We start from the raw sequence: 27,500 nt of genomic DNA, 5'->3' as shown, positions 1-27,500 counted from the left end.
AGTAGTAGTAGTAGTAACAATAATTGTTGTAATAGTATAGAGAAAAGTTAACGTTCATGGTGCTAGGAGCGATAACCATGTAGGGGCAGAGTTCAGGACAGTAATCTTAATTGCAGTCACTGAGGAAGGCAGTGCATGGGCCGGAGTGCCAGGTGCGCCCTCGAAAAGTACCATGACGGCTCCTACTTTTAAGACACTTGCCCTCATTCCCTGGCAAATCTATATCGCACTGTGACTTGATTAAGATATTTGATTTGAAAATGTATGTATTCTTAAGGATAGAAATAAGGACAGTGTGGAAGGACAGGTTGATGGATGAATGGATGGATGACTGTCAGAGGCTCACGTGACTTTCATCCAGTACCTTATGACTCGTTGAATGTGTATTAACCTTTTCTCTGCTACAGGTGTCCTTTGTTAACATTAAAAGCACTGTTAAAAAAAAATACTTGCTTAGACACACATACAATAATATAAGATTAACTGTCCTGTAATGGTGTGGTGTCATAAACATGCAAGCTGCTTTGGAAAGAATCGTGTAGCATTGAAAAGATTGATTATTACTCCTGAGATAAATGAAGATAGAATTTTAGTTAATTTTAGTGAGCTAATTGTTCTGCCATCTACAATTAACCCTCTGACTATTAATGAGAGTCAGATAAGTGTTACCTCAATATTGTAAACACAGGCCCAAATAAAACTTCAGTATAAGAAATCAACAGTGCCAACTATTCCATCACTAATACTGCCCTTTAAAATTATGCTCCTAAATCCACAACACCAGCAATCTTAAGAGAAATAATGGCAGTCAGAGGGTTAAGAATTTGATCACATGTGCATGCCTTCAGTTTACAATTAAGTTATCTAATCATATGTTTGGAAATGAGGACAAAAAGTGGGACTGATATGGTCTTTTAAGCCCCGCCCGGATCACCAATACCTGTATCATGTGTGTGTGTGTGTGTGTGTTCCTGGCCACGAGCTACAGGCGGCGGGGCTTAGGGAAAAGAGCCATCCAGGTCGGAGAAGTGTCCCACGAGGCCTAGTTATACCTTTTCTACCTGTGTCTTATTTGTTGTTAATGACGCCTCTCTCCCTCGCCACCTCCTGCTGCCTTGCCCTCCGCCCCTCGCTTCCTCCCTCCTCCCTTCTCCTCCTCCCCTCCATCCTCATCGGCCTTTCTCCATTCACTCCCTTTTTTTCCATTTTCTTCTCTTATCCAGTACAGCGAGCTTTTCCTTTTTGTACTATTTTTTTCCCTCATTCATGGTTTACTTCCTTCTCTTTCTTCCGCCTCTTCCTCTTGTTCCTCCTCTTCCTCCTCCTCCTACTCCTCCTCCTCTTCCTCCTCCATGTTCCATTTTTTTTTCCATGACTCCTGTTCTCTTTCACTATAGTTTTTGTGGTTTGTCTCTCTTACCTTCTGTCCATCTTCTCTAAACACCTCCACCTTATCATTCATTATCTTCACTTTATCCTCCTTCTCTTTCCATTCTTCTCCTCCTCCTCCTCTTCCTCCACCCATCCATCCAATTCACTCAATTTCTTCCTCCTCCCCCCTCACCCACATCATCACCCCCTCCGCATCTACTTGTCCAATATAATATCCCCATCCGGACCTTTCCCTCTTCTACTTCCTAACTGCACCTTATTTGTATTCCTTTTGTTTTAGCAGGAGAGAGAAAAAAAAGAGTTTGTCTTCTTTTCTTGCAGGCAAATGTTTCCTCAGGTGAAATTTAGAGTATCCGGACTGGACCCGAAGGCGAAGTACATCCTGCTGCTTGACATCGTGGCGGCTGATGACTGTAGATATAAGTTCCACAACAGGTATCCGCCACACTTCCCTTCTCTCGGTTCCAGTGACACCAACACCATCTATTCTTTTCTCTATCTCTCTCTTGGTTTTCTGCTTCTTCTCTCTCTGTCTCTTTCTACCCCTCAGTCTCATTCTGAATTTCTCTTTCCTCTATTTCTTTTTCTGCATCGGTATTGTTTGCTTTTTTCGTTTTCATTTCTATATATGATTTTTTTTTCCTTCCTTATCTCTTTTTTTTCTCTTTCTCTGATTTCTCCGTTTTTTTTCTCTCTCTCTAGTGTTTCTTTTCTTTTTTTCTTTCTGTTTCTTCATCATCTGCTTTCCTGGGCGTTCTCTTTTTTTTCTCATGGTTTTGGTTATTCTTCTATTTTTTTCTCTCCTTTATCATTTCTACACACACTTATACACACACATGCTCACACACGCATGAACGTACTACTTACTTACACACACACACACACACACACACACACACACACACACACACACACACACACACACGCCTGATTGCGCCTGCCTTCGGTGTGGCATCTTCAGCTTCCTGTTCCTCCTGCGCAAGGCTTCTCGTGTTTCTTTGCATATTTTTTATTCATTTATTTATTTTTCTCTAGGTGCTGGCTGCTCTGGTTCTCTGTGTGTCCCTTCGTTTCTCCCTCCACCACCACCACCACCACCACTGCCTCCACCTCCTCCACCACAACCACGCTTCGCTAACCCCCCTCGTGTTTCACCCTCCCACCTCCTCCCTCCCTTATTTTTTTATGATTTCTGTCACTATTTACTCTATCAAAAGCCTTGTTGTTATTCTTGCAGACGTATGTTTCCTGCCTACAAAGTTCGGGTCTCTGGGCTTGACAAAAAAGCCAAATACATCTTACTTATGGACATCGTAGCAGCCGATGATTGCCGCTATAAGTTCCATAACAGGTATTGTGATAGCAGAAGATACCACCCCGCCTCCCCTCCACACAACGAGCCTCATAGCTCAGCCAGGCGTGTCCCGGTGGCTCTCTCAGACACTCCCTACTCCCGATATCTCATAGAATTCCTCATAGATGAGTCGCCTTGTGTATAGTTTCTGCCATGTTGAAAGAGATCAGAACCCGCCTTGCTCACCTGTACATACTGTTGTTATTATCTACGGCCTTAATAAAGTGGTTGTTTGGATCCCACTCCCCGCCCCTCGAGTAAAATGCACACGCGGTGCCGCACATCCCTCCCCCCCACCTCCTCGCTCAGCCACGTCATTCCAACACTCGTGACGGTACTGTTAGTAGAGTAGAATGATCTTTTTGATCTTGTAACAGTACCCTATCCTCTCACTCCCTCCTTCCTTCACTATTTTTTGTTGCTTATATCAAAGCCCCCTCCCCCCTCACTTAGTCACTGCCACTACCCTACCTTCCCTTCTTTCCTCCACCTGCACAGTCTGATCAGGTCCTCACCTCGGCAGTGTCTCGATGCCGTAACCTTTTTCGTTCACGCTGAGGCACCAGTGGTATTGTTTTGAAGGATCACACTGGAGAGAGACGTGCTATGATCCGTCACTCCCTTGCTCTCTCACCCTCCCCTCTCCCTCCCCATCCATTCATTCCTTCCCCGTTTCACTCTCCACAAGATTATTATTACTTTTCTTTTTTTATACCCGTGAGTATCGCGGTGTTAGACGAAATGGTAAAGATGAGCCGTTTTATTTTGTCTCCCTTTGCCATTAGCTCCTCTTTCCTTGCCCGGCTCAAGTTTTACCCCCCCACCTCTCCCTTCTTCTCCAGTGATAAATATCAAAATGATTGCAATTCCTTAACTCGTCTTTCTCCGGCTATAAACTAGGCAAGAAGGCATTCCTTACCGCGAAGTCTTATGAAGTGTGTTAAGGTATAAATGTACGATTTGTTTTAAACATGGAACTACGATATCCGACACCGTTCGGAGAAATCAAGGCAACTATTCATTAACGAAAATGCGTAAAAGAAATTGACGCAACATCTGTACTTCCTCGAGGCACAAAAAGTTGTAACCAACCACGTCGTGTTCAAGGCTGCAGAAGGTTCGCATGCCTTCACTGAGATTAAAAAAAGATCCCGAGAATAAAGGAGGCTGATCACTGATGCAGAAAGTTACAAGCCACCGCTTAGCTTCACAAAAGATATACCAGGAAAGCTGCAGAATATTCACCAGCCCTTCCCCACCCGCTGAATAAGTTAGCGGCCGCCCAGGCCTAACACCGCTGCCAGAATGGCGGAGACGTCCCTCCCACCCACCTAGCGAGTCCTCCTGCTACCACGTGCCTCACACACACTGTTCTTAGCGATCCTGCGTTACTCTTGCTGCGAGATGCCCTTTGGCTAGCCTCACCTAGAGACTCACCTGCATGGCTTTCTCCTAATCCTTTTCCTGCTCATCCTCCTCCTTATCATCTCATCTTACTCTCTTGAGTCCATCGAGTCTGATAAAATATTAATCATTTTTCCTTCCAAGGTTTATTTCTACGCATGAGCTTCGTGTTTTATTTGACGGTTCACCTGTTTACCTTCCTGACTCACCAGACCCAGTCCTACTTATATCACCTGCCTCAACGCAATGACTCACCCGACAAGTGACTCAAGTTTGCATGTTCTTTCTATAGACGTCTTGCCCTACTTGTCCTCCTGCTTCACTGGCGAACTCCCTCAACCATTACCATCACTTGCTGCTTACCATTGACTTCCATAATGGCTCTCCTAACCTCCATAGACTCAATTCATACAATTCTTTGATGACTTACTTGATGTTTCATTATTAATCTACTTGTTATCACAACGCCACATTGACTCACCAGCCTCCAGGAGGCAAGACTCGTTTCCCTCCGCGTCATCTCTTTTTATCTCTGCGCATGTTTTCTTCACTCTTTTTTTTTCTTATCGTTAAATCTTTTTTTTTTTTCTTATCGTTACATCTTTTTTTACTCACACCTGCATCTTCGTTCACGCGCACCTGCCGCCTTGCCCATCACTGCCTCCCCCCAGCCCGAGTAGTGTAGTGGTAGTTAGTGCGCTGCTCCCTCCTGGCCCCACACACTCTTTCTCTCCGTCACGTGGGCCCGTGACCCTCCCTCCCTCCCTTACTCCCTCCCTCCCTCCCTCCGTATGCCACACTCACCTCTTCATCTGAGTATCCATTTATTTTGCTTTTCTTTTTCTCTCAGTATTTGTTGTCACCATGCTTGAAATACCAACGTTATATCATGATATATAATTTTGATCTTTAATTATTTTTTCTATCTGAAAATAAAATTTTAACCAGAATATTAGATGTAGCATATATATATATATATATATATATATATATATATATATATATATATATATATATATATATATATATATATATATATATATATATATATATATATATATTAGATCAAATTCATCTTGAATATATACTGTGTCTGATAATGAAGGAGCATGAGGTGTGGGAGCCACAGCCTGTGGGCGTGGTCGGAATCTGTGACAGAGACTGGAGCACATCCTCGCTACAGCACCCTTGCCTCCCCGTGCGCCATGTCCCACTGGCTGCCCTGCTGTCTCTGCTGTCCCTGTCATGTCTCGCTTCATCGCACCAACACATCAGCCTGTGAAGGCCCAGCAGGGCGTGCTGTTCGCCGCCTCATGGCCACTCACTGTTGCTGTCTTGCAAAAATTGTTATGATCTTTATAAAAAAATTTTGAGAACCAAGGAAAATTTACATAGTCATTGGAGAAACATCTCCTTTTTACTTGATACCGGCACTTTAGGCTGCAGTCTGTTATAACAGAATAATATTGTGTAAAAAATAAAGAATATTCAGTTTCTCAAATGAGCCTTGAGTCAGCATTGCTTTAGCGAGGATGTGCTGAAGGCCTCGCCTCCCCACCCAGCCTCCAGCTACGCCAGCCCGCCTCACCGCCCTCCTCTCCCTGCAGCAGGTGGATGGTAGCCGGTAAGGCGGACCCGGAAATGCCCAAGAGAATGTATATCCACCCTGACAGTCCAGCCACGGGGGAACAGTGGATGCAGAAGGTGGTCTCATTCCACAAGCTAAAACTCACCAACAACATCACCGACAAACACGGCTTCGTAAGTATTGAGCTTCTGTTTCTCCATGTTACAGTATAGGCAACATGTCACGTGTTACAGCTAGGGAACTTGATTGCAGTTTGTCTGATGCTCAGTGTATGCCTTAGTGTAAATAATTTTTATGTTATGCAATGCCCGAGGGTCTAGCGGTCTGTGGTTGTCTCGAAGTAAATCGTTTTATGGGGAAGCTGTTTATGACAAAGAACTCACGCTGTGCCGCCGCTACGAGGTGGTGACGGCAAGGTCATCTTGATGAAGTCTCTAGCTACATTTCATTCATTTTGTGCGTAGAAAAGGTTATACTTAAACCTTCGGTGAAGAGATGGCCCATGCACGTCTGTTGTGGTGCGTAATGACTTGGAAACGTTGTCTGGCACTGAGGGATTCTTGTCTTGCTGTCGACTATCATAATAATTTCAACACTAAGAAGGAAAAACTTAAGAATATTGATAGCTACGGTGACAATAACGATGATGGTGATAGCAATAACAACAACAACACCACCACCAACAACAACAACAACAATAATAATAATAATAATAATAATAATAATAATAATAATAATAATAATAATAATAATAATAATAATGATAGTAATAATAATAGTAATAATAATAGTAAATCCCCACTAACCTCACACTACACGCCCTGATGGCACGGTCACGGTCACGGGTCACTCAGCCCAGAGCCACCCACCTCCCCGCCTCGTCCCGCCACCCGCCGGTACTCGCTAACCTTAACCTGACCCGCCTGGCCGCTGAGGCATAAACCGTCGCCTTGGTTTTATACATCAGACCAAAACAAACACGGGCGATAAACTCCTATTTGGGGAGAGGGCATAAAACCTGTCTGGCATAGTTTATCTGGGTGCTTTATCGCCAAGCCTCTGCGCGGGGATCCTCGTTGCGGTTTATCGCTTTATTATTACAAAGCAACCCGAGGCAACATGGCGGCGGTGCTGGTGGTGGTGGTGAGCTTAGTGGTGGTGATGGTGGTGGTGGGGACCTATTATCCCGCGACCCGTTGATGCTTTAACTAGCTGATAGGGCGCGTCATCCCCCATACAACCACCACACCACAACCCCTTCATCCCCTGGCCTCCCCGTGTGTGGCAGTTGTGCGGAGCCAAGGCTCGTGTTCAAATATTCTGCGATTAATTTAAGATTGGTATTTCGAGTTTACGTGTTAGCATATAATTAGACACTATCGGTGGTGAAGGTGACGGTGATGGCAGTGGTAATGGCAATGGTAATTGTTGTAGTGGTGGCAAGAGTTGTATGTAGTTGTATAATAGTAAAGGTAGTCGTAGTAGTAAAAGTCGTATTTATATTAGGAAGAAGAGGTTTGGAATACAGCATAGGTTAATATAAACATTAGTTCGGGAAGCTTTTATTTCATCTGACTGGAATTCATTAATATGGAGAAGAAAAAAAGTGGCGTAGGAAGGGATATTTTGGTTACCTGACTAAAATATTTACCCGCTTAATGTTTAAAGGTATTGACTGTTTTGGTGCGGACAGCATCTGTGGGACTTTCAAGACTTTGGGAAGAACTCAAACCAAAACTTTTAACTCCATGTTGCGCTTTTCTCGTTTTAAATTCCTCTACTTTATTATTTCAAGCAAGCGAGAAATGTGTGTAGCAAAAAAACAGCTTCACCATCAAAGCTTTCGTTTAAATTTGCAGCAAGAAAAAAGAATAAGTGAGAAAACCACGGAAATTTGTTTATTTATTTTCCAATGGCAGAGCACGCAGGATCCCTGATGTTACCTAGCTTTTGTGTGGCGGCGAGTACATGTTTTAAGATGCTTGGTGTGTTACGTACAGTGCGTTTCGTGACAGATCATCCGTACCCAGTATAGCTACGTTCGGTGATAGTAGTGGTGGAGGTAGATATAGTAGATAAAGAAAGAGCAGTATGGGTTTAGTGGTAGTAGTAGTAGTAGTAGTAGTAGTAGTAGTAGTAGTAGTAGTAGTAGTAGTAGTAGCAGTGGTAATATAGTAGTAGTTATTGTTGTTGTCTACATCGTTGTCGTCACCGTCACCAGCAGCAGGGTAGTGGCGTGTGCCAGACTGTCTATGGTGAGGTGCTGTAATGCCGCGTCCTCACCTCCGCTAGTCATCCATCACGGCCCGAGGACCTGCTCCCTACCGCCCTGACGCGGCGATCAGGGAACACCTTGATACCAGCCAATCACCGCCTCGATAAGCATCACGGCCGTCAGCGGGGCCAATCACCGCATTCCGTGACGCCAGGCGAGGGGCGGGGTGGAGGGGCCGTCATGGCGCTGATACGACGTCATGCAAAAATGTGCGCATGATGCTGAACGATCTCCGGGGAAAGTCCTGAAAACACCGTGAAACATTTTGGGTATCAGTGATTCTATAATTCTTGGCTAAGGTACTAAATGTCTCCTAAACTCAAAGAGAGGGGAATCGTTAGGAGCGCCGTGAATTGTGCTTTTTATCCTTTAGTAATCACGTGTTTCTCATGCGGTACGTCACTGAAAATAAAAACGAACAAGAAATAACTCGCGTACCAAGAGTGATTATGACCCAGAGGAGGAAGGATGCAGCAGTGTGTGTGTGTGTGTGTGTGTGTGTGTGTGTGTGTGTGTGTGTGTGTGTGTGTGTGTGTGTGTGTGTGTGTGTCTGCGCCAATGCTTGCGACCAAACTTTCACTGGTATTAGTCTCCTTATAATCAATACACACAAAAAAAAAAAAACAGAATGAAAAAAAAAAAATCAAAATGTATATGCAATAAGAAATATAACATAGCATGAAGTAAGTAACAGTTCAGTTCCCGCGCCAGCTCTCACACTGCTTGTTGAGGCGTCACTTACACTTATTAAATCCCGGAGAGGCGGCGCGGGGCGGGAACACACTCAGCACAGAGCGGGGCGGGATGGGGCGAGCTGTGTGCCGCCGCCCACACCTCGTCGCCCATTGTTGTGGGTCGTGTCCCTCAGGTCCTCCGTTGAGTGGCCGCTTGTCCCTACACGGGTCCGCCGCGCCCGCCCGCACCCGCTAATGCCGCGTAATGATGCCCTTGCCCGGGCCTTTGTTGGCGGTAATGGTATTGCTGTAGCCATTTGTATTTCCCTCCTTATGAATGGTAATGGATGGGGGAGGGGGAGGCAGCGGCGGCCCAGGACTGTGGGAGAGAACAAGAGGGAGGAGGAGAAGGAGGAGGATGAAGATGAGGAGCGTGGAGGTTAGTGAGGATGCTGTGGGAGGGTTAAGGGTGCAGGAGGGTGAGGGATTGAGGATTCAGGCAAAGGGAGGTGGATGAGAGAGCAGTGGGAGAGGGTGATGTGGTAATGTTTTGTAGGCTTTCAGAGAGAGAGAGAGAGAGAGAGAGAGAGAGAGAGAGAGAGAGAGAGAGAGAGAGAGAGAGAGAGAGAGAGAAAGAGAGAGAGAGAGTGTGATTAAAACCCACTGAAATTTCCGAAAGCACGGTAATAAAGATACTAACAATAACACAAATTACTACTAAACCCTTAATAAAAATCACCACCACACTACACCACTAGCATACCACAACACCACTAGCACACCACCACACCACCACCACACCGGCTATGTTGATTAAAGGTCCATGGTGAGGAGGTGATCCATCAAGCCATCAGCCAATCAGCTACCAGGGTGAGCCTCGGGAGAGCTAATCACCTCAGGGCTGTAGGGAGAGGGCGCTGGAGGCTTGTCTAGGAACCCGGAGTTAGCCTTTGTTAATGGCAAAATCAGATAACACATGCCGCCCCGCTATCTGGAACCCGCCCTGCCTTGCCGCCACCCCCACCTCCATCAGTCCGTCTTGTCTTTTTTTTTTTTAGCGATTAGGGGCGAGGTGAGTGAGTGCTTAGGGCGGGCGAGGGTGACCCGAGCTGAGGGAGGAACCAAACAGAGCAGGACATTAACGAGTCGAGTCTGTTGTTAATATGCAAATCAGTCATGCTTGTTAGACGCAGGGGAAGAAGCATCAGAGAGAGAGAGAGAGAGAGAGAGAGAGAGAGAGAGAGAGAGAGAGAGATAGTGAATGCTATTTTAATAAAGATAGTGCATTCGTGTCTTCATTTGATAGTGCAAGCCAAGTATCGCAAAAGTCAGAAAGATAAACAGCGAAAGATAAATATAAATGAAAAAAAGTGAAGGTGGAGTTGGATGAGGAGATGGCGGAGAAAGAAGGGAGGGAAGGGAAGGAGGGAGGGAAGAGGGGGAGGAGGTGACTGTGGAGATGCAAATACCTTAACCAAAATTAGAGAGAGAGAGAGAGAGAGAGAGAGAGAGAGAGAGAGAGAGAGAGAGAGAGAGAGAGAGAGAGAGAGAGAGAGAGAGAGAGAGAGAGAGAGAGAGAGAGAAACTAACTCCAGTCACATATATCTTCGGTTGCAAATGAGTGATAAAAAGATGGATGGAAAGATGTGTCAGATAATATATAGGTAGGTACACCAGAGAGAGAGAGAGAGAGAGAGAGAGAGAGAGAGAGAGGAGAGGAGGAGGTGGGACGGGTAAGCAAGTGATTTAAGACCCGTGTTGAGATCACTCAGCCGCCAGGTAAACCCAGAGCTCCAAGACTCGCCGCCACGTTGCCAATTTGTTAACCTTATTATTTCACTCTGCATAGCCCTGGCGCGCTTTCTTAACTCAGCCGCCGCCGCCCTTGTGCCCTCGTCCTTATCGCTTCCTCCCACTCAAGCCAGAACACCGCCTCGCCCTCTAAGATACGTCCTCAAACAAACTCCGCGGAAGAAATATTGAAGGACTCATCCCTCTGCATTGTCACGACGCTGCCTCTCTCCTTCGGGTTGGCCTTCATCTCGGCCCACTCAAGCTGCATGTATTCAGGATATCTCGAGTGTTCATTGCTAAAACATCACATGTGCTCAGTTGAGATCCATCACTACACGGGTGAGGCGTGGGGAGGATTTGGTTGGTGGCTGTGGCCGGGGTTTGAGAAAGATTGCGTGTCGTGGTGCTCTTCCTTCGCCTTGTCTTTGCTGCGAGAGAAAAATTGTTCGCATTGTTTGTTTCTTCAGTAATTAAGTCTTTTTTTTCATGTACGTACGTCCGTAAAGAGTATTACTTCAAATTCTGTCTTCTGCCTTTACGCCATCAGTGCAATTAATCCCTTCATTAGTATGCATTTTTACCTTGAGTTATGGGTATGATTAGACGATTTTATTTACCTTAGGAAGGGTCTATTGAGGTCGGAAGATTAATGGCCAGAGTCTTCACTATTTTAATGCTCACATAAGTTTCTGAAGCCGTATAAAAATCATCAAATAGTAAGCAAAATGAATATGAAAACGCGTCCTGGTACTGAAGGGGTTAGAAATAATAAAACAAAGAAAAACAAGAGTCTCGATAATGTTTTTCTTCAATCACTTAAGAAAATATATTAAAGGTTAGTTCACGGGACATTTTTTAGCTATTCAATGAAGCAGTAACGACAACAGCAGCAGCACAGTGAGACGTGGCGTGACCCACAGCGCGCCGCCACACAGAATGCGTCCCGCAACACCCAACATTCAACCCGGACACACCTCAGGCTGCTTATTTCTCGCGGTGACACTTCCCCTCTAACCCGACGACTCTGTGTGTGTGTGTGTGTGGTGGAGGTGGACCACGCGTACTGAAGGGCCCACACCTCCCCGCCCCTGCCTCTCCCAGCATTTCTAACACACTCTCGTATATTTCAGCGTTGGTGTCTGGTTTGTACCAAATGCGAAGCGTGAATAATCCCCACAAAATATGTTGACTCAATAAAGACTACTTGTAAATGAAAAATAATAAGTTTTCCTATGTATATTAGTTATTGTTTATTTTCATTTTTACAATATTTAGATTCAACATTGACTTGCATAATGACACATAATCCTCCTTCTATATCCATATTCACAATTATATAATAGCTTGTGTAAGGGACAACGTGACAGCCACTGGTAACCCTATTGAGGCAGTCAGGCGAGTGAGTGTCTCGGGGATTCCAGCCTGGGGGACACTCACCCGCCACTGCACGTACAGAAGGCACCGGCCGATGAACCAAACCCATCATGCTTCAATACGTTCAAGACGCTAACATTGGAATAAGCGACAGAACATTTCAAAGCAGTTAACATTTAGCGGCATAGACACACACACACACACACACACACACACACACACCAGATCGTGATGCTGAGACGAAAGAAAACATTGTCGATAAAATGCTTATCTTTGAAAGCACCACAGTGAACCTCCTCCACTATCACCATCCGTGCCCCGTCCCTCACCCATCCCTGTGCAGTCTCCCCGAACTCTCACAACGCACAGCCACGACCCTCGCACCGCCGCTCACACGCACCTCGCAGCTCGGGGCAGGAGAGGGCCTCTGCACCATTGAATATATATCCTGCAAAGCTAAATCTATCAGGGGCGGCGTTGCATGTCGACTGGGCGGTTGTCCCTGCCCGCCCACAAACACAGCGGCGATAAGTCTCCCGTGGCCTGATGAAGTATGAGCCGACCTTCATAGACTTGCAAAGTGGCCCGAGGGAGGGAGGGGTTGTAGGGGAAGAGCAGGTGGTGGTGGTGGTGGGAGGAGATGAGGAACCACCTGCTATGCTCCTTCCTATACTCCTCCTCCTCCTCCTCCTCCTCCCTCTTCCTATACCCTCCCCTTCCTTCTCTTCTATATCCTCCTCCTCCTCCTCCTCCTCCTCCTCCTCCTCCTCCTCCTCCTCCTCAGTACTGTACGTATAAGCACATATGTAGACATCCAACGTGCACACTCGCATATTCTACTGTCCATCACACACACACACACACACACACACACACACACACACACACACACACACACACACACACACACACACACACACACACACAGAAGCTTATACATACATGCAATCTAAACTCATCAACCGCGCTTACACACACACACACACACACACACACACACACACACACACACACACACACACACACACACACACACACACACACACACACACACACACTATAGAAAGCACATATGGCGAGAGCTGTTGAGGAGGAGAAAGAGGAGGTAGTGGAAGAGGAGGATTAAGAGGAGAAGAAGGAGGAGGAGGAGGAGGAGGAGGAGGAGAAAGAGGATGGGGGCTGTGGAAGAGTGTACAGTGAAGCTATTAAATGGTAAAAGGGTGGAGTTTGAGTACTGAGTCTTAAGCATCCGTGAAATTGAACGCAAGACTAACACACACACACACACACACACACACACACACACACACATATAGCGGCCGTGAACCTTTGGGGCAGAGGAAAGGGTGAGGAAGAAAAGGGAATGGAGGTAAAGGAGAATGAAATGAGAGAAAAAAGGGTAATAAAAAGTAAGGAATGAAGGAAAGAGAGATGGAAAGATAGAAATATAATGGAAAAAGAGATGGATGAAGGATGGAATGAGGTGAGATGGTATTGGAGTTGAGAAGAAGGACGGGAATGGATGAGAAGAGAAGTAGATTGTCACTTCACTGTACAAGATCTCCAACACCCGTCTCTCTCTCTCTCTCTCTCTCTCTCTCTCTCTCTCTCTCTCTCTCTCTCTCTCTCTCTCTCTCTCTCTCTCTCTCTCTCTCTCTCTCTCTCTCTCTCTCTCTCTCTCTATGTATGTATGTATTTTCTTTGTTTGCAAAACACCGCATTTCGTTTCTTTCGCCTCTTATTTGGAGTAACCACAAATTTTTCTACCACATTTCTGTCCTAAATACCTTTCTTTTCCTCCATCCCTCCATTCTTCCATTCCTCCAGTCCTTCTTTCCTCCGTCCTTTATTCCCTAATGCTCTGTACTCTTCCTCCTCTTCCTCTTCCTCCTTTTCCTTCTTGGCGTCGTTTCCTCCACCACCACAGTACATTATCTCTATTGATTTTCGTTTCTGCAGCTTTTTTTTGTTACCTGCTTGACTAATATAATTTTCTTCCCGGCTTCCGCTTTCCATCCTAATTACCCATTTGGCGAGGAGAGCTTTTTAAGGATGGATTCTTGTCATTGTAAGCCTCCCTTCTCCTCCTCCTCCTCCTCCTCCTCCTGTCTTTACACGGTGCCAGGGAAGAAGTGAGCTGGAGAAGGAATCAGGAGGAAGAGTAAAGGAATTTCAGTAGTGGAAAGAAAGAACGCGGAAAGAATGAGTGAGTTTCGGTGCTCATTAATTGGAATATATTTTTGTTATGTAAAGCTCGTGTGTGTGTGTGTGTGTGTGTGTGTGTGTGTGTGTGTGTGTGTGTGTGTGTGTGTGAGTGAGAAGGAAAGTGAGAGAGAGATCTATTAGCTAAGTCTCATATTTCTAACATTGGGAAACTATTTTTTATTCCTTCTTCACTGGTACACTGCAAGTACAATGTAGCCTTACATTATTACCTCCATCTACATACTAAAGCTTAAATTACCTCCTGTTAGACTGTCACTATTATTTCCTTCCTTTCTTCCCTATAGATAAAAATTGTACAGTTTATCACAAAGTCTACCAAACGCCAAGATTACTTACTTATTATTTGCTCCTCCTTTGTGTTCCCTTGTTTGTCGCCTCCTGCCGCCGCTCACTCCATCAGAAACTCGCAGTCGTGGGTGAATATAAAGCTTACCAACTTGCTGGTGGTGATTTGAGAAAACTGTACAGACTTAATAAGTAGTCGGTGTCCAGTACTTGCATATGCTAATCACTCCTCCTCCGCTACTACTGCCTGGGAGGAGAGAGAGAGAGAGAGAGAGAGAGAGAGAGAGAGAGAGAGAGAGAGAGAGAGAGATAGAGATAGAGATAGAGAGAGAGAGAGAGAGAGTATAGGTATGAAGTATACAATATGAAATTAATAAACTCATAAAAAAGATGCATAAATAGGAACTTTGTTTAAAGGCAAATGATATAAAGAATAAATATGATGAACGGAGGAAAGTAGTAACCAAGAAGTGGTGAATAAGTAGGAAGGAGGACATTAGTTACAAGGAAGGAGAGAGTGGAGATTAGAGAGATGGAAGTAGTAGTAGTAGTAGTAGTAGTAGTAGTAGTAGCAGCAGCAGCAGAGCAGTAGTAGTAGTAGTAGTAGTAATAGTAGTAGCAGTTGTATTAGTATTAGTAGCAGTAGCAGTAGTAGTAGTAGTAGCAGTAGTAGTAGTAGTAGTAGTAGTAGTAGCAGTAGTAGTAGTAGTAGTAGTAGTAGTAGTAGTAGTAGTAGTAGTAGTAGTAGTAGTAGTAGTAGTAGTAGTAGTAATAATAGAAGCAGTAGTAGCAGTGTATGCGCCTTAATGATGCGTCTGCAAGCCAGCCAGCCAGCCCCCCGCCACGTGGTGCCCCGGGCCATGCTGTTCGTTGTCTCATTCATGCATCAGTTGTGTCTTTGTTCCTCATCCGTTTTCATCCCTATTTTTCCCCTCATATTTCATCATTTTCATTGCTACATTTTTTTGTATATATCATCTGTCTCTATTATTAATCTGGTTTGTGCTGCAGTTTGACATTTATTTTTTTTTCTCTTGTGTCTTGCGAAGAATGTTTTGTGTATTTTCATGGTTTCGTCTACTTTCCCTTATTTACTTTTACTCTTTCTTGAGCAACAGTTCACTTACACACACTCCATCTCCGTCTCCAGCCATCTTACACACACACACACACACACACACACACACACACACACACACACTACAATTTGTCCCCTCACACTGGCTTGCAACTCTTGTCCTTTGAATTTTTTTTTCTTTCTTTTTTTTGTTTTGCCCTCTCCGCCTCTCTGATCGACCCAGAGTTCTGTACGCTACTATACCTGCTCCGTTTTTTGTTTCCCCATGAAGCGACTTAACTCTTGGGGCAGGTCAAGGTTGTACCCTTCCTCCAGTTTCCCCTCCTCGTCCACTTCCACTTCACCACCTCCTCTCCACCCACATCCCTTTCCTCTTTTCTCATCCTTTATAAAACACATGCAGTTCTTCCTAGTCCCGCCTTCCCCTCACTTACCTCCCATCTCTTCATCCCCTTTCTTTCTCTCTTTCTTTCAATTCCCTCTTCTTTCTCTACCCTTCATTTTGTACCCTTTGATGTTTTTCTCTCTCCACTTCTTCCTCTCTTTACTTCTATGTGCATATTCTCTTTCTTCCCTCCCCCATTCCTTCCTTTCCCTACTCCTCTATGTTCTCTCCCATTCGTCTCTCTTTCTCTCCCTTCACCTCCCTCAGATGCATTTAATTAAGAGCGAAGTTTTGTTCCTTTTCGACACTCGACTTGCACGTGTTGATGCTTTCCACGTGTGTGTGTGTGTGTGTGTGTGTGTGTGTGTGTGTGTGTGTTGAATCGATGTTTTGTTGCGTCTCTTCGTTGTGAGTTAGTTGCGTGTTAAAGGAATCGAGGACTGTAGTGTTAATTGTCCCAAGCGCTGCACACAATTGTCTTTTTCTTAATTTCTTCTCCTTTTATTTTCTTCTTCTACTTCTTCTTTCAGTGTAAGTAGACAATACGCATTTTGTTGTTCTTGCTGTTGGTGTTTTTGTTATTTTTTATTGTTTTTTTTTCATTGTTATTTTCCTTTACAATACCTTTATTATTGTTATTATTATTATTATTATTATTATTATCATTATTATCATTATTATTATTATTATCATTAGCATTATTCACTCAACAACAAAAAAAAAGACACGAAACACGGAAATGAAAAGCAAAACACGAATAAATTACTATTGCATCACCGTGACCTCTCTCTCTCTCTCTCTCTCTCTCTCTCTCTCTCTCTCTCTCTCTCTCTCTCTCTCTTCCTCCCTTCCTTCCCCTTCCCTCCTTCATCCAGTACTACCCCAACTCCTACCCCTCCTCTCCCCATGTCGCTTCGCTTCTCCCTGCCTGCCTGCCACTCGCGTCTTTACCCTCACGACGGCGGCGGCGACGGTGGTGCGGGCGGCGGCAGTGGCGGGGTCCAGCATAGTTAGGCAGCTTCCCAGAATACATCACACAAGCACAATGACGTTATTCTTACACTCTTACACGTGTGACAGCCGAGGTTAAAGCCGACGTACTGACGACAATGGTGTGGGAGGAGGAAAAGAAGAGGACGAGGGAGGGGTACTAGGAAGAGGAGAAGGAGGAGGAGGAGAAGGAGGAGGAGGGAGCGGGACGAGTCGGTGGGAAAGAGGAGGAGGGAGGAGTGAGAGGGTTAGATGAGAGGTTTGGCTGAGAGGACTAAGAAGTGCAGGGTTTGTAGAGGCCTAAACGATGAAATATATTTATAGGAAGAGAGAGAGAGAGAGAGAGAGAGAGAGAGAGAGAGAGAGAGAGAGAGAGAGAGAGAGTCTTGGTACAAATTCTCTCCAATTTGACGTCACTGTGTTTATTACGAGTCCCCATTGAAGATATTTTGATCCACGAGTACGTACGGGGTGTGTGTGTGTGTGTGTGTGTGTGTGTGTGTGTGTGTGTGTGTGTGTGTGTGTGTGTGTGTAATTCACCTCGGTCGTCTGCTAGTCACCCAGCCCGTCTTCCCCATTACAGAGCGAGCTCAGAGCTCATAGACCGACCTTCGGGTAGGACTGAGACCACATCAACATACTCCACACACCGGGAAAGCGAAGCCACAACCCCTCGAGTTACATCCCGTACCTATTTACTGCTAGGTGAACAGGAGCCACACATTAAGAGGCTTGCCCATTTGCCTCGCCGCTTACCGGGACTCGAACCCGGCCCTCTCGATTGTGATTCGAGCGTGCTAACCACTACACTACGCGGTGTGTGTGTGTGTGTGTGTGTGTGTGTGTGTGTGTGTGTGTGTGTGTGTGTGTGTGTGTGTGTGTGTGTGTGTGTGTGTGAATGTGTGTGTGTGTTTCGATAAAGATCTGAATTTTCTCACACGTACATGTATAAAAACAAAGTAAAATATTTATATACGTGATATTTTTAACTGTACTCTGTGGTTACCAATCAGAGAGAGAGAGAGAGAGAGAGAGAGAGAGAGAGAGAGAGAGAGAGAGAGAGAGAGAGAGAGAGAGAGAGAGAGAGAGAGAGAGAGAGAGAGAGAGAGAGAGAGAGAGAGAGAGAGAGAGAGAGAGAGAGAGAGAGAGAGAGAGAGAGAGAGAGAGAGAGAGAGAGAGAGAGAGAGAGAGAGAGAGAGAGAGAGAGAGAGAGAGAGAGAGAGAGAGAGAGAGAGAGAGGCGTTGAGGTGTGATGCTGGAAGTACACAGGCGTTGAGGTGTGACTGGAAAGAGGGACTGGACACAAGAGAGAGATAAGAGAGAGAGAGAGAGAGAGAGAGAGAGAGAGAGAGAGAGAGAGAGAGAGAGAGAGAGAGAGAGAGAGAGAGAGAGAGAGAGAGAGAGAGAGAGAGAGTCACAATGCCCTCCGGAGGTGCTACTCACTTACTCTTCCTGGCTCATTGTTACCTCTTAAAGCCAGTGTGAAGAAGCGTGAATGCTGCACACCACACCACTCTCTCACACACACACACACACACACACACACACACACACACACACACACACACACACACACACACACACGAGAACGGATCATATATAAAAAGACAGAGAGAAGGAAAGAGCAAGAGAAAAACAGAGAAAGAGAGAGAGAAGAGAGAGAGAGAGAGAGAGATTCCTCCTTCCACTCTTCCCTCTCTCCTCACCCCCCCACCCTCGTGCAGTTCCTGAGGGGAGTTGAATCCAGCAGCAAGTTCATCCTCAGTAAAGAAAGCTGATCCCGGACCGACACTTCAAGGTCGACGCCGCGATGCTGGCTTTACGTAACTAGTCACTATTATTCTCCTCTTTACGCACGGCAAGGTGAAAGCAACTCTGATCATGACTGTTCACTCCTCCGCCTGCCTTGAGAGAGAGAGAGAGAGAGAGAGAGATAATATACCTGCGTCCATTGTAATAATAAAGATGCCAACAAACAAGTAACAAAGAAGACACACAAAAAAAACGACAAAAAAAAAGAAGAAGGAAACTCTTGCTTTTGAAATAGTGGCGATGATACGTAGAAGTGTTTGAGAATAAGAGATACGGCCACATTCAGAAGCACTTTACTCTCTCACTTCGGCAATTTTTCAAGTCACCATTGACGACTATCCGAGTTTTCCAGACAGTTTCTCTTTATGATAAACTAGAAATCTTACTAGTCCATCACCAAAACAATGAAAATACCCTTATAAACATGAGTATCTTCAATTAAAGCCTTTAATAGTAGTCGTCGTGATATTTTAACCTGATGGTGGAGGGAGAAGACGTGAAGGGTGACGAGAAAAGGCAAAGGAGACTGATAATAATTGATACCACAGAGAGAGAGAGAGAGAGAGAGAGAGAGAGAGAGAGAGAGAGAGAGAGAGAGAAGTAATGAGTGTGCCCCCGGGATGGTAAGAGAAGGAGTAGAAGGGAGACAGTGTAGTGGTGCGTCACGCGTAAGGAACCAGCAATATGTCACATTACAAACAACTGTATGGTATTGTTTAGTGCACGTGGGAGTGATGCAGCTTTACATTCACACCTGGAACCTTCATATTGACTTTATCTTTTCGTGATTGTTTCTTTTTTTTATGATGTTTTTGTACGACTATACGAGTAAGTTGTCTGTTAACATTTAAACATCTCACACATTTATACCTCCTGTGAATATGTTTAGTTGTATGTGTGTGTGTGTGTGTGTGTGTGTGTGTGTGTGTGTGTGTGTGTGTGTGTGTGTGTGTGTATGTGTGTGCGTGTGTGTGTTTTTTTTCTGTCTCCTGTTTCTCACTTCCTTCCATTTAGTGTCGATTTTTTCCCTTTCCTGCTCTCCTTATTCGGTCACTTCTCTCCCTCAATTATGTTTTCTGTGGGACGCCTCCGGGCAAGGATGAAGGGAAGGGAGGGGTGACTGCCTTGAAATTTAGCACATATTTGACTCAGCTCGCGCGGCCCCACCCTCGCCATACACGAACACCCAGACACATTATTAAGGACAATTAGTATGAACACACAGATAAATAGCACAAACACGTGTATTGTAAGGAGGAGCGACACACGGTACACTCCTGCACGTCCATACATGTATATCAGGCGCAGAGACAATCATCTGGAGGCATAATTGGAGGGTTACGATGCAAGCACACGCCAGACGCGGCTATCAACACGCAGATAAACACATACCTTAAGAACGGGAAAAAAAAAGAAAAAATTGACAATAAACCACACTCAGAAAAATACGCATTTAACTCACACGTATGTATGCAAATGTCGCTACACACACACACACACACACACACACACACACACACACACACACACACACACACACACACACACACACAACCTTGCTATCTGCGGTAATCATCCCTAACACATTAATTTTGCACCGCCTTATAAGTTCTCTCGGGTAACGCGCGCCACAGGGGGCACGTAACCCTCGCCCCGCCGCCAGCCCCACACTCCCACCCGTGTACCAAACCACCACAAGGTCCAAAACGCCACCCTTTGTTTCCTCCCTTTTGAGACCCCGTGGCTGCCTCGCGGGTCAGGGGAGGCCGAAGGTATGGACCGGGTACCTGCTCTGTATAAATTACTGTATTTGTTTTACCTGTTGGACGGGTGTTAATTCCGATGAAAAATGATCCACCCGCTCCGAAAACTTTGAATCTAAAATGAGGACTTGAAGGGAAGAGACGAACTAAGGGAGAGAGAGAGAGAGAGAGAGAGAGAGAGAGAGAGAGAGACAGGGAGGGAGGGAGGTGGAGGGAAGGAAGGGAGGAGGGTGAAGAGGATGAAGGGAGAGACAAGGGCATGGAACAAAGAGGTCTGTTGCGGGAGAGAGAGAGAGAGAGAGAGAGAGAGAGAGAGAGAGAGAGAGAGAGAGACAGAAGGGAGAAGGAGTGAGAAGGTACAAAGAGAAGGAAATGTCTGAGTTAATGAAAACTTTTTGATGTGTACGTATATAAGTGCTAAAGACAAGACTTCCTGATTCTCTCTCTCTCTCTCTCTCTCTCTCTCTCTCTCTCTCTCTCTCTCTCTCTCTCTCTCTCTCTCTCGCGTTTTTTTTTCGGTAACAAATTAGAAATAGAAGAATCAAAACATCATTTATTATTTTTTCTTTACCTTTATTCTCTTCCTCAACATTTTTTTAGTAATATCTTTTTCACCATTCTTTGTCGTCGATACTGCATCCTCCTCCTCCTCCTCCTCCTCCTCCTCCTCCTCCTCCTCCTCCTCCTCCAAACACTTCACTCCTACTTCACTAACACCTCAACATCTCATTCTTCCTTCCCACTCTCTTCTTCCTGCCTTAATTTTCCTTCCTTCTCCTTCTCCTGTGTTCAGCGCCCTTATTTATGCTCTCCTCCTCCTCCTCTTCCTCCTCCTCCTCCTCCTCCTCCTCCTCCTCCTCTTCCTCCTCCTCTTTTTCTTCTTCCACTTCTCTTTCTTCTGACTCCACATTGTCGCTTCCTTCTCAGTACTTATGGTCCACCTTCCTCCTCCTCTTCCTCTTCCTCTTCCTCCTCTTCTTCCTCCTCCTCCTCCTCCTGCTTTTCCTCTTCCGTCCCTGCTTTGGTCGCTCCCAAGAGACAATCTGAAGCTTCTTCCTCGCATGATTTACGAAAGGAGGATAAAGAAATGAGAGAGAGAGAGAGAGAGAGAGAGAGAGAGAGAGAGAGAGAGAGAGAGAGAGAGAGAGAGAGAGAGAGAGAGAGAGAGAGAGAGAGATGACTTCCGCCTTCGTAGAAACAATTGTTGACTAGTTTACATTATCTCTCTCTCTCTCTCTCTCTCTCTCTGTTTTACATCACAATTAAGTAGCCCATTTTTTCCCTCCCTCCCTCTTTCCCTCTCCCTCTCTCTTTCTCTCGCTCTCTTCTCCCTTCTCCCTTCTCACTCTCGCCTCCCTGTGACACCCCAAACGCTTTTCCCTGATTCCAATCCTCTTAACTCCTCCTCCTCCTCCTCCTTTCCTCCTCCTCCTCCTCCTCCTCCTCCTCCTCCTCCTCCTCCTCCTCCTCCTCCTCCTCCTCTTCCTCCTCCTCCTCTACATTCCCGTTTCCTTTACAGATCGCTCTTCTTTTCAGAATAGAGGAAAATCTCTCTCTCTCTCTCTCTCTCTCTCTCTCTCTCTCTCTCTCTCTCTCTCTCTCTCTCTCTCTCTCTCTCTCTCTCGTCCTTTCATCATGTTATTTCTTGATTTTCTGGTTATTTTTCCTTTTTTTTTAATTCATTGGTCAACTTTTTAATATTTTTGCTCATGTGCATAACGTACGTGTGTGTGTGTGTGTGTGTGTGTGTGTGTGTGTGTGGCACGTATTACCCACCTCTTGTTTCTGCACATTTCTCTTTTATCTCTTTTTTTTTTTCTTTTTGCATTTCATCTCTTTAAACCTTATGACTTTTTAAATTTTTTTTTTGCATCCTCTGTCGTCTTGCTCTTCCTCTCCCTCTCACTTATCTTCTAACTTTCCTACACTCTTCAGCCCTTCATTCTCTTTCATCTCTTGCTCTTCACACCTCTCTCTCTCTCTCTCTCTCTCTCTCTCTCTCTCTCTCTCTCTCTCTCTCTCTCTCTCTCTCTCTCTCTCTCTCTCTCTCTCTCTCTCTCTCTCTCTCTCTCTCTCTCTCTCTCTCTCTCTCTCTCTCTCTCTCTCTCTCTCTCTCTCTCTCTCTCTCTCTCTCTCTCTCTCTCTCTCTCTCTCTCTCTCTCTCTCTCTCTCTCTCTCTCTCTCTCTTACCTGTTCGCTGGTGAGGACACTTCACACCTGACGTAATGTCGGGAGTCAGCGAGAGATAGAGATACAGAGAGAGAGAGAGAGAGAGAGAGAGAGAGAGAGAGAGATTTTTTAACACACCCACAGACTCTCTCTCTCTCTCTATCTCTCTCTCTCTCTCTCTCTCTCTCTCTCTCTCTCTCTCTCTCTCTCTCTCTCTCTCTCTCTCTCTCTCTCTCTCTCTCTCTCTCTCTCTCTCTCTCTCTCTCTCTCTCTCTCTCTCTGCTCACTCTGCCATCCTGCCATCCTCTCTCCTATCTCAATACTTATTTATTTATACACCGTGGAAGCGACCCCTGTGTGTTTTAATAAAGTACCTTTTTTTACTGTCTTACCTGCATGGCTGCGTATCTACTTACCCATCTAATAATCGACCTACCTTGTTTATCTGCCTACTTACGTGTCCATATTTTGTGCATGTTTATATATATCTATCAATTTACTCCTCCCCCCATCTCTCCCTCTTCTACTCTCTCTTTCTCTCTCTCAGGTGATGAAGACGTTAAGACAGCTCTTCTTCACCATACCTTTCTCCTTTCTCTACCTCTCCTCTGCTTCTCCCTACCGACTCCATGGCTGGTCTCTCGCTCTTACACACACACACACACACACACACACACACACACACACACACTCCATGAGGGCAAATGGTTGGGAGGCGCCTTCCCACTCAGCGGCGGCGTGTATCACTTACAAAGAGCGTCTTGTCAAAAAGGGATCAGGGAGGATTTGTGTCGAGATGCCCCCCTGGCCGCCATTAGCATACTGGAACCACCGCCACCGCCGCCGCCGCCGCCTCCAACAGCAATCCCCATCCCTTCCCCCATCAAGCATCCTCCTCCCTCCTCCTCTTCCTCTTCTTCCTCTGTTTCCTTCTTTCTTTCATTTCCTCTCTCCTGTGTTCCTTGTCTATTGAACATTACTTGTGTGTTGACTTGTTCTTTAGTTTTGCTGGGAGTATGGGAGAATACACACACACACACACACACACACACACACAGAGAGAGAGAGAGAGAGAGAGAGAGAGAGAGAGAGAGAGAGAGAGAGAGAGAGACAGAGAGAGAGAGAGAGGAGCAATGGGTAGCTGTGATGATTTGCATTGTAATCTTGCCAAGGTTCAGTTGCACAATTATTGGCGTGGAGCAAAAACATGGGTGCGTATCCTGTCCTGTGTGTGTGTGTGTGTGTGTGTGTGTGTGTGTGTGTGTGTGTGTGTGTGTGTGGGTAGGTGTACGCGCGTGTGTGGGGAGATTGGGTGTCATGTGTTAATAATATTTCTTTGTGAAGGTAGTGTGTGTGTGTGTGTGTGTGTGTGTGTGTGTGTGTGTGTGTGTGTGTGTGTGTGTGAGTGTGTGTGTCATACTGTATCAGGAGTCGTATCATGTGTCGGGAGGGAAAGAGGCAAGGTATAAGTATCACATGCAAACGCTCTTTCCTCACCTCCTTTTCTTTCTATCCTCTTTCCCATCTCTTCCCTTCCTTTCTCCTCACCTTGCACTTAATTATGCTGTGTTTCCATCTTTACTTCCTCTACTTTCCACTATCTCCCCATCTTTTCTCCTTCCTTACCTCCTATATCCTTCCACTATCCTTCCCCAATATCTTATCCCATCCTGCCTACACCTCCTCATCTTCCCTTCCTCCCTTCCTCATCCATAAGGCCAGAGGAACAATGGTGGGACGTGGGAGGGATGGGTAAGGGATGGGTGTGTGGAGGAGAGGAACAGATGGGTGTGGGTCTGCCTATAGGCTTAGGGTTTACCATTCAGGACTATGCAGGGGTTCTTGTGATGAGTGTGTTAACTGATTTGCTTCTCTTATGTCCCTTCCTTCCTTCTTTTTTTCTTTGTTTTTAATTACTAATGTTTTCCTCGTACCTTGTTTTTTTTTTTGTCTGTTTTACTTTTATATCATTTTTTTAGGGTAGTTTTCCCTTCTCTCTCTCTCTCTCTCTCTCTCTCTCTCTTTTTTCTTTTATTTGATTAAGATTGTGATTTCTTTTTCTTCTGCTTTCTATTATGGTGCTGGTTTCGTCTATCTCCGTGGTTTCATTCCGTTACTTCTCGTTAGTTTTGTTTTATTGGTCTACCTGTTTAATCTCTTACATTCCTCCCTTTTTTTGTTGTTGTTTTTTTTTCTCCCAGAATTTCCTAATATTCACGTAACTCATTTTCTCTTTTCTCTTCTCATTCTATTTTTTTTTTTTTTTTGTGATGGCTATTTTTTATTAATACTTTCTACTTTTTAGTATTCCATGAGATATTTTTCCCATCTCTTTTTCTTTCTTCCTCATTCCTTATCGTCTCATTCTTGTCATTCCTCGAGTATAGATGTAAGTACACCTTCTTCACTGAGATTCCTTCCCTTTCACCTCAGACTGCATCCATCACATTCCTATCTCACTTTCCCTCACCTCTCTCATTCCTTTCCTTTTCCTCCTCTCCTCCCTTTTGTCTCCTTTTCACTTATGTAGCTCTTCCTCTACCCCCTCCTTTCCTACCTATCCTTCTGTCTCATCTATCTCTTTCCCTTTTCCTCTTTCCTAACTTCCTTTCCTCTTTCCTACTCTCTTCTAATTTCTATTTTCTGCCCATCCCTCATTTTCACCCCTCCATCATTTCTTTTTCCTCATTTCCTCTTCTCTTTCCTCGATTCCCTCCCTCCTTCCTTCCTTACCGCTTTGCTACTTTTCTATCCCTCTTCTCACTCACCTTCCATCTCTTCCTCTCTCCCTCTTATCCCTCCCTTCCTCCCTTCTTCTCTCCCTCCCTCCTACTGACCACAACAAACAGACCACAGGAAATCAAGTGTTGCTGAGGGCTGGTTTTGTCTGTCTCCTTGTTTCCCTCTTAAACAAGGCTCGTGTAATCTCCCTTGTTTAGCACTATCATCCTTCATCCCTCCCCTCCCACCCTCGCTCAAGCCTTCCTGTCAATTCTTATTTGTTTGTTTGCTTTTGTTTGTGCTTGTGGGTCGGTCGGAAAGTCTCTGATGGATTATGGAAAGCGATGGTCGGTAAGAGACAAGGGGAGGAAGGGGAAGGGAAGGGAGAGGAAGGGACAGTTCATACTACATACTGTGGGCGCATTGGTGTTCAGATTACATAGATTATGTTCATTGCTGCCTCGGGATGCGACTGATGCGAGGGGAAGGGGACGCTCGAGAGGTACTAGTGTGGGGCGTGGTGGAGGGTTGGGGTTGTGCGTCTAGAAATTGCACTGGTGTGATGAGTAAGGAGGGTGGGTTTCCGCAAGGTGGGGAGTGTATAACGTGGGAGGTCCTCTTGCACTGGTGGGTGAGGGACGGGAGCAGCCGGGGTTATGACGGGCGAGGAGCTGACGGATTGGGTTGGTGATGGCTGGTGACAGGCAGGGAGGAAAGGAGGAATTTTCTGTTTGCCGGCACGCATTTGAAAACAAGAGTATTTGTGTGTGGGGGGGAGGGCAAGAGAGGGCGGGGATGTAAGTGAAGGGAATACTCTCTCTCTCTCTCTCTCTCTCTCTCTCTCTCTCTCTCTCTCTCTCTCTCTCTCTCTCTCTCTCTCATTATCTATTCATCTGTCTATCTGTCACCGTCAGGGCAGGGCAGGGCGGGGCGGGGCGGGGCGGGGCTGGGTGCTGAGGCAACCCACACCTCACACCGCACCTTTGTTCATAGTGTTAAGTCACAAAAATGCCGTGGCCGCTAACCATCTTAATCATGGGAGACTAATTTAAATCCGTGACAAGAGCGTCCTGGGGAGAAGTACTTAGGCCTCTCTAATTAAATCTCAAATAGGCCTTACATGTGCCGTTTAGAGGAGGAGGCATGAACGAGACTCCCTTTTGTCCTTGGCGGCCCATTGGAATGATTACCTATTGGAGGAGGAGAACCCTTAGCTTGTCAGTCATTCAGTCACTCCCGGGAGGCATCAGTCACTGCCTCCCGCCGCCCTCCACGCTGCCCCTCGGCATGGCAGGATCGCGCTCCACCCGGCTCTCTGCATCCCGAAGGAGGAGAACATGTGGTGGACAGACAAGCGTTGATGTGGAAGAGGGATGAGTGGAGGAAGAAGGGAAAAGAGGGGCAACCTCAGAGGCCGAGTCACAGGCAGTGTAGGCCTATACGGGAGGTCTGTGAAGAGGGTCCTTTATAGGCTTCCATTCGAGTCTTCGTCAAAGGCTTTTGTTTATGTTCATCCCGGCTGTGTGACCAACCCTTGAGCCTGGGTGCGTGTGTGTGCGTGCGTGTGTGTGTGTGTGTGTGTGTGTGCGTGTGTGTGTGTGTGTGTGTGTGTGTGTGTGTGTGTGTGTGTGTGTGTGTGTGTGTGTGTGCGTGTGTGTGTGTGTGTATGTGTTATAGTGTGTGTGACCCGTCTTAGTGACCCTCGCGGTGACCGTCTCCTGCCGCCCACACGCGACACCACAAAAATTCGTAGGATGCAGTAAACATATTTCTTGTGTTTCCAGGATTCCCTCCCCTCTCCCCTCCCCATTTGCGTGTTAAAGTACCTCATGTATTAATACCCCCTTCCTTCCTTGAGCAGCCTCCCGGACCTCCATGGTCCCCCTGTTGTATGGTGGGTGAAGTAAAATATTATAGCAGTTCTGCCTTTCCCCGCGACGCGATACCCGGCCGCGTCAGCCCCGCGTCGCCAGGGCACCCCGACTTGAATTCCTGTGCATTGATACATATTTTTTGTTTCTTCCTACAGGGCGGTGCGGAGGCTAAGGTAAATCCCCTTACACCTGTTTCTCGGCTAAGGACGCCTCCTAAGTGTCATTCAGGGACATGTTCCTTTGACTGGAGTTTCCCTAAAAAGGTTGATGGCCTGAAGGATGACGAACTGGGAGCACCTGAGCTGTTGTGTTTTGTTAGCCTGTGACACTTATTGAGCAAAG

General features: G+C 45.8%; 1 protein-coding gene across 4 annotated transcripts in view; it reads left to right on the top strand.

Annotated features, from left to right (window-relative positions):
• The window catches only part of LOC123518045 (optomotor-blind protein-like), a 186,819-nt gene that overhangs the window by 59,651 nt on the left and 99,668 nt on the right, over positions 1-27,500 (top strand). For 2 of the 4 annotated variants that reach the window (XM_045278586.1, XM_045278585.1), the window contains exons 2-5: positions 1,714-1,827; positions 2,630-2,743; positions 5,758-5,911; positions 27,314-27,331. In XM_045278586.1, the coding sequence (XP_045134521.1) occupies positions 1,714-1,827; positions 2,630-2,743; positions 5,758-5,911; positions 27,314-27,331 (400 nt within the window). The remainder of the gene's footprint in view (positions 1-1,713; positions 1,828-2,629; positions 2,744-5,757; positions 5,912-27,313; positions 27,332-27,500) is intronic. The other 2 variants (XM_045278587.1, XM_045278588.1) reach the window with 2 other exon arrangements.

This window comes from Portunus trituberculatus, chromosome 43, assembly GCF_017591435.1.
Source record: "Portunus trituberculatus isolate SZX2019 chromosome 43, ASM1759143v1, whole genome shotgun sequence".
Lineage (NCBI taxonomy): Eukaryota > Metazoa > Arthropoda > Malacostraca > Decapoda > Portunidae > Portunus > Portunus trituberculatus.
The sequence above is the reverse complement of the archived record's forward strand: the minus strand, read 5'-3'. Positions and strand labels throughout refer to the sequence as shown.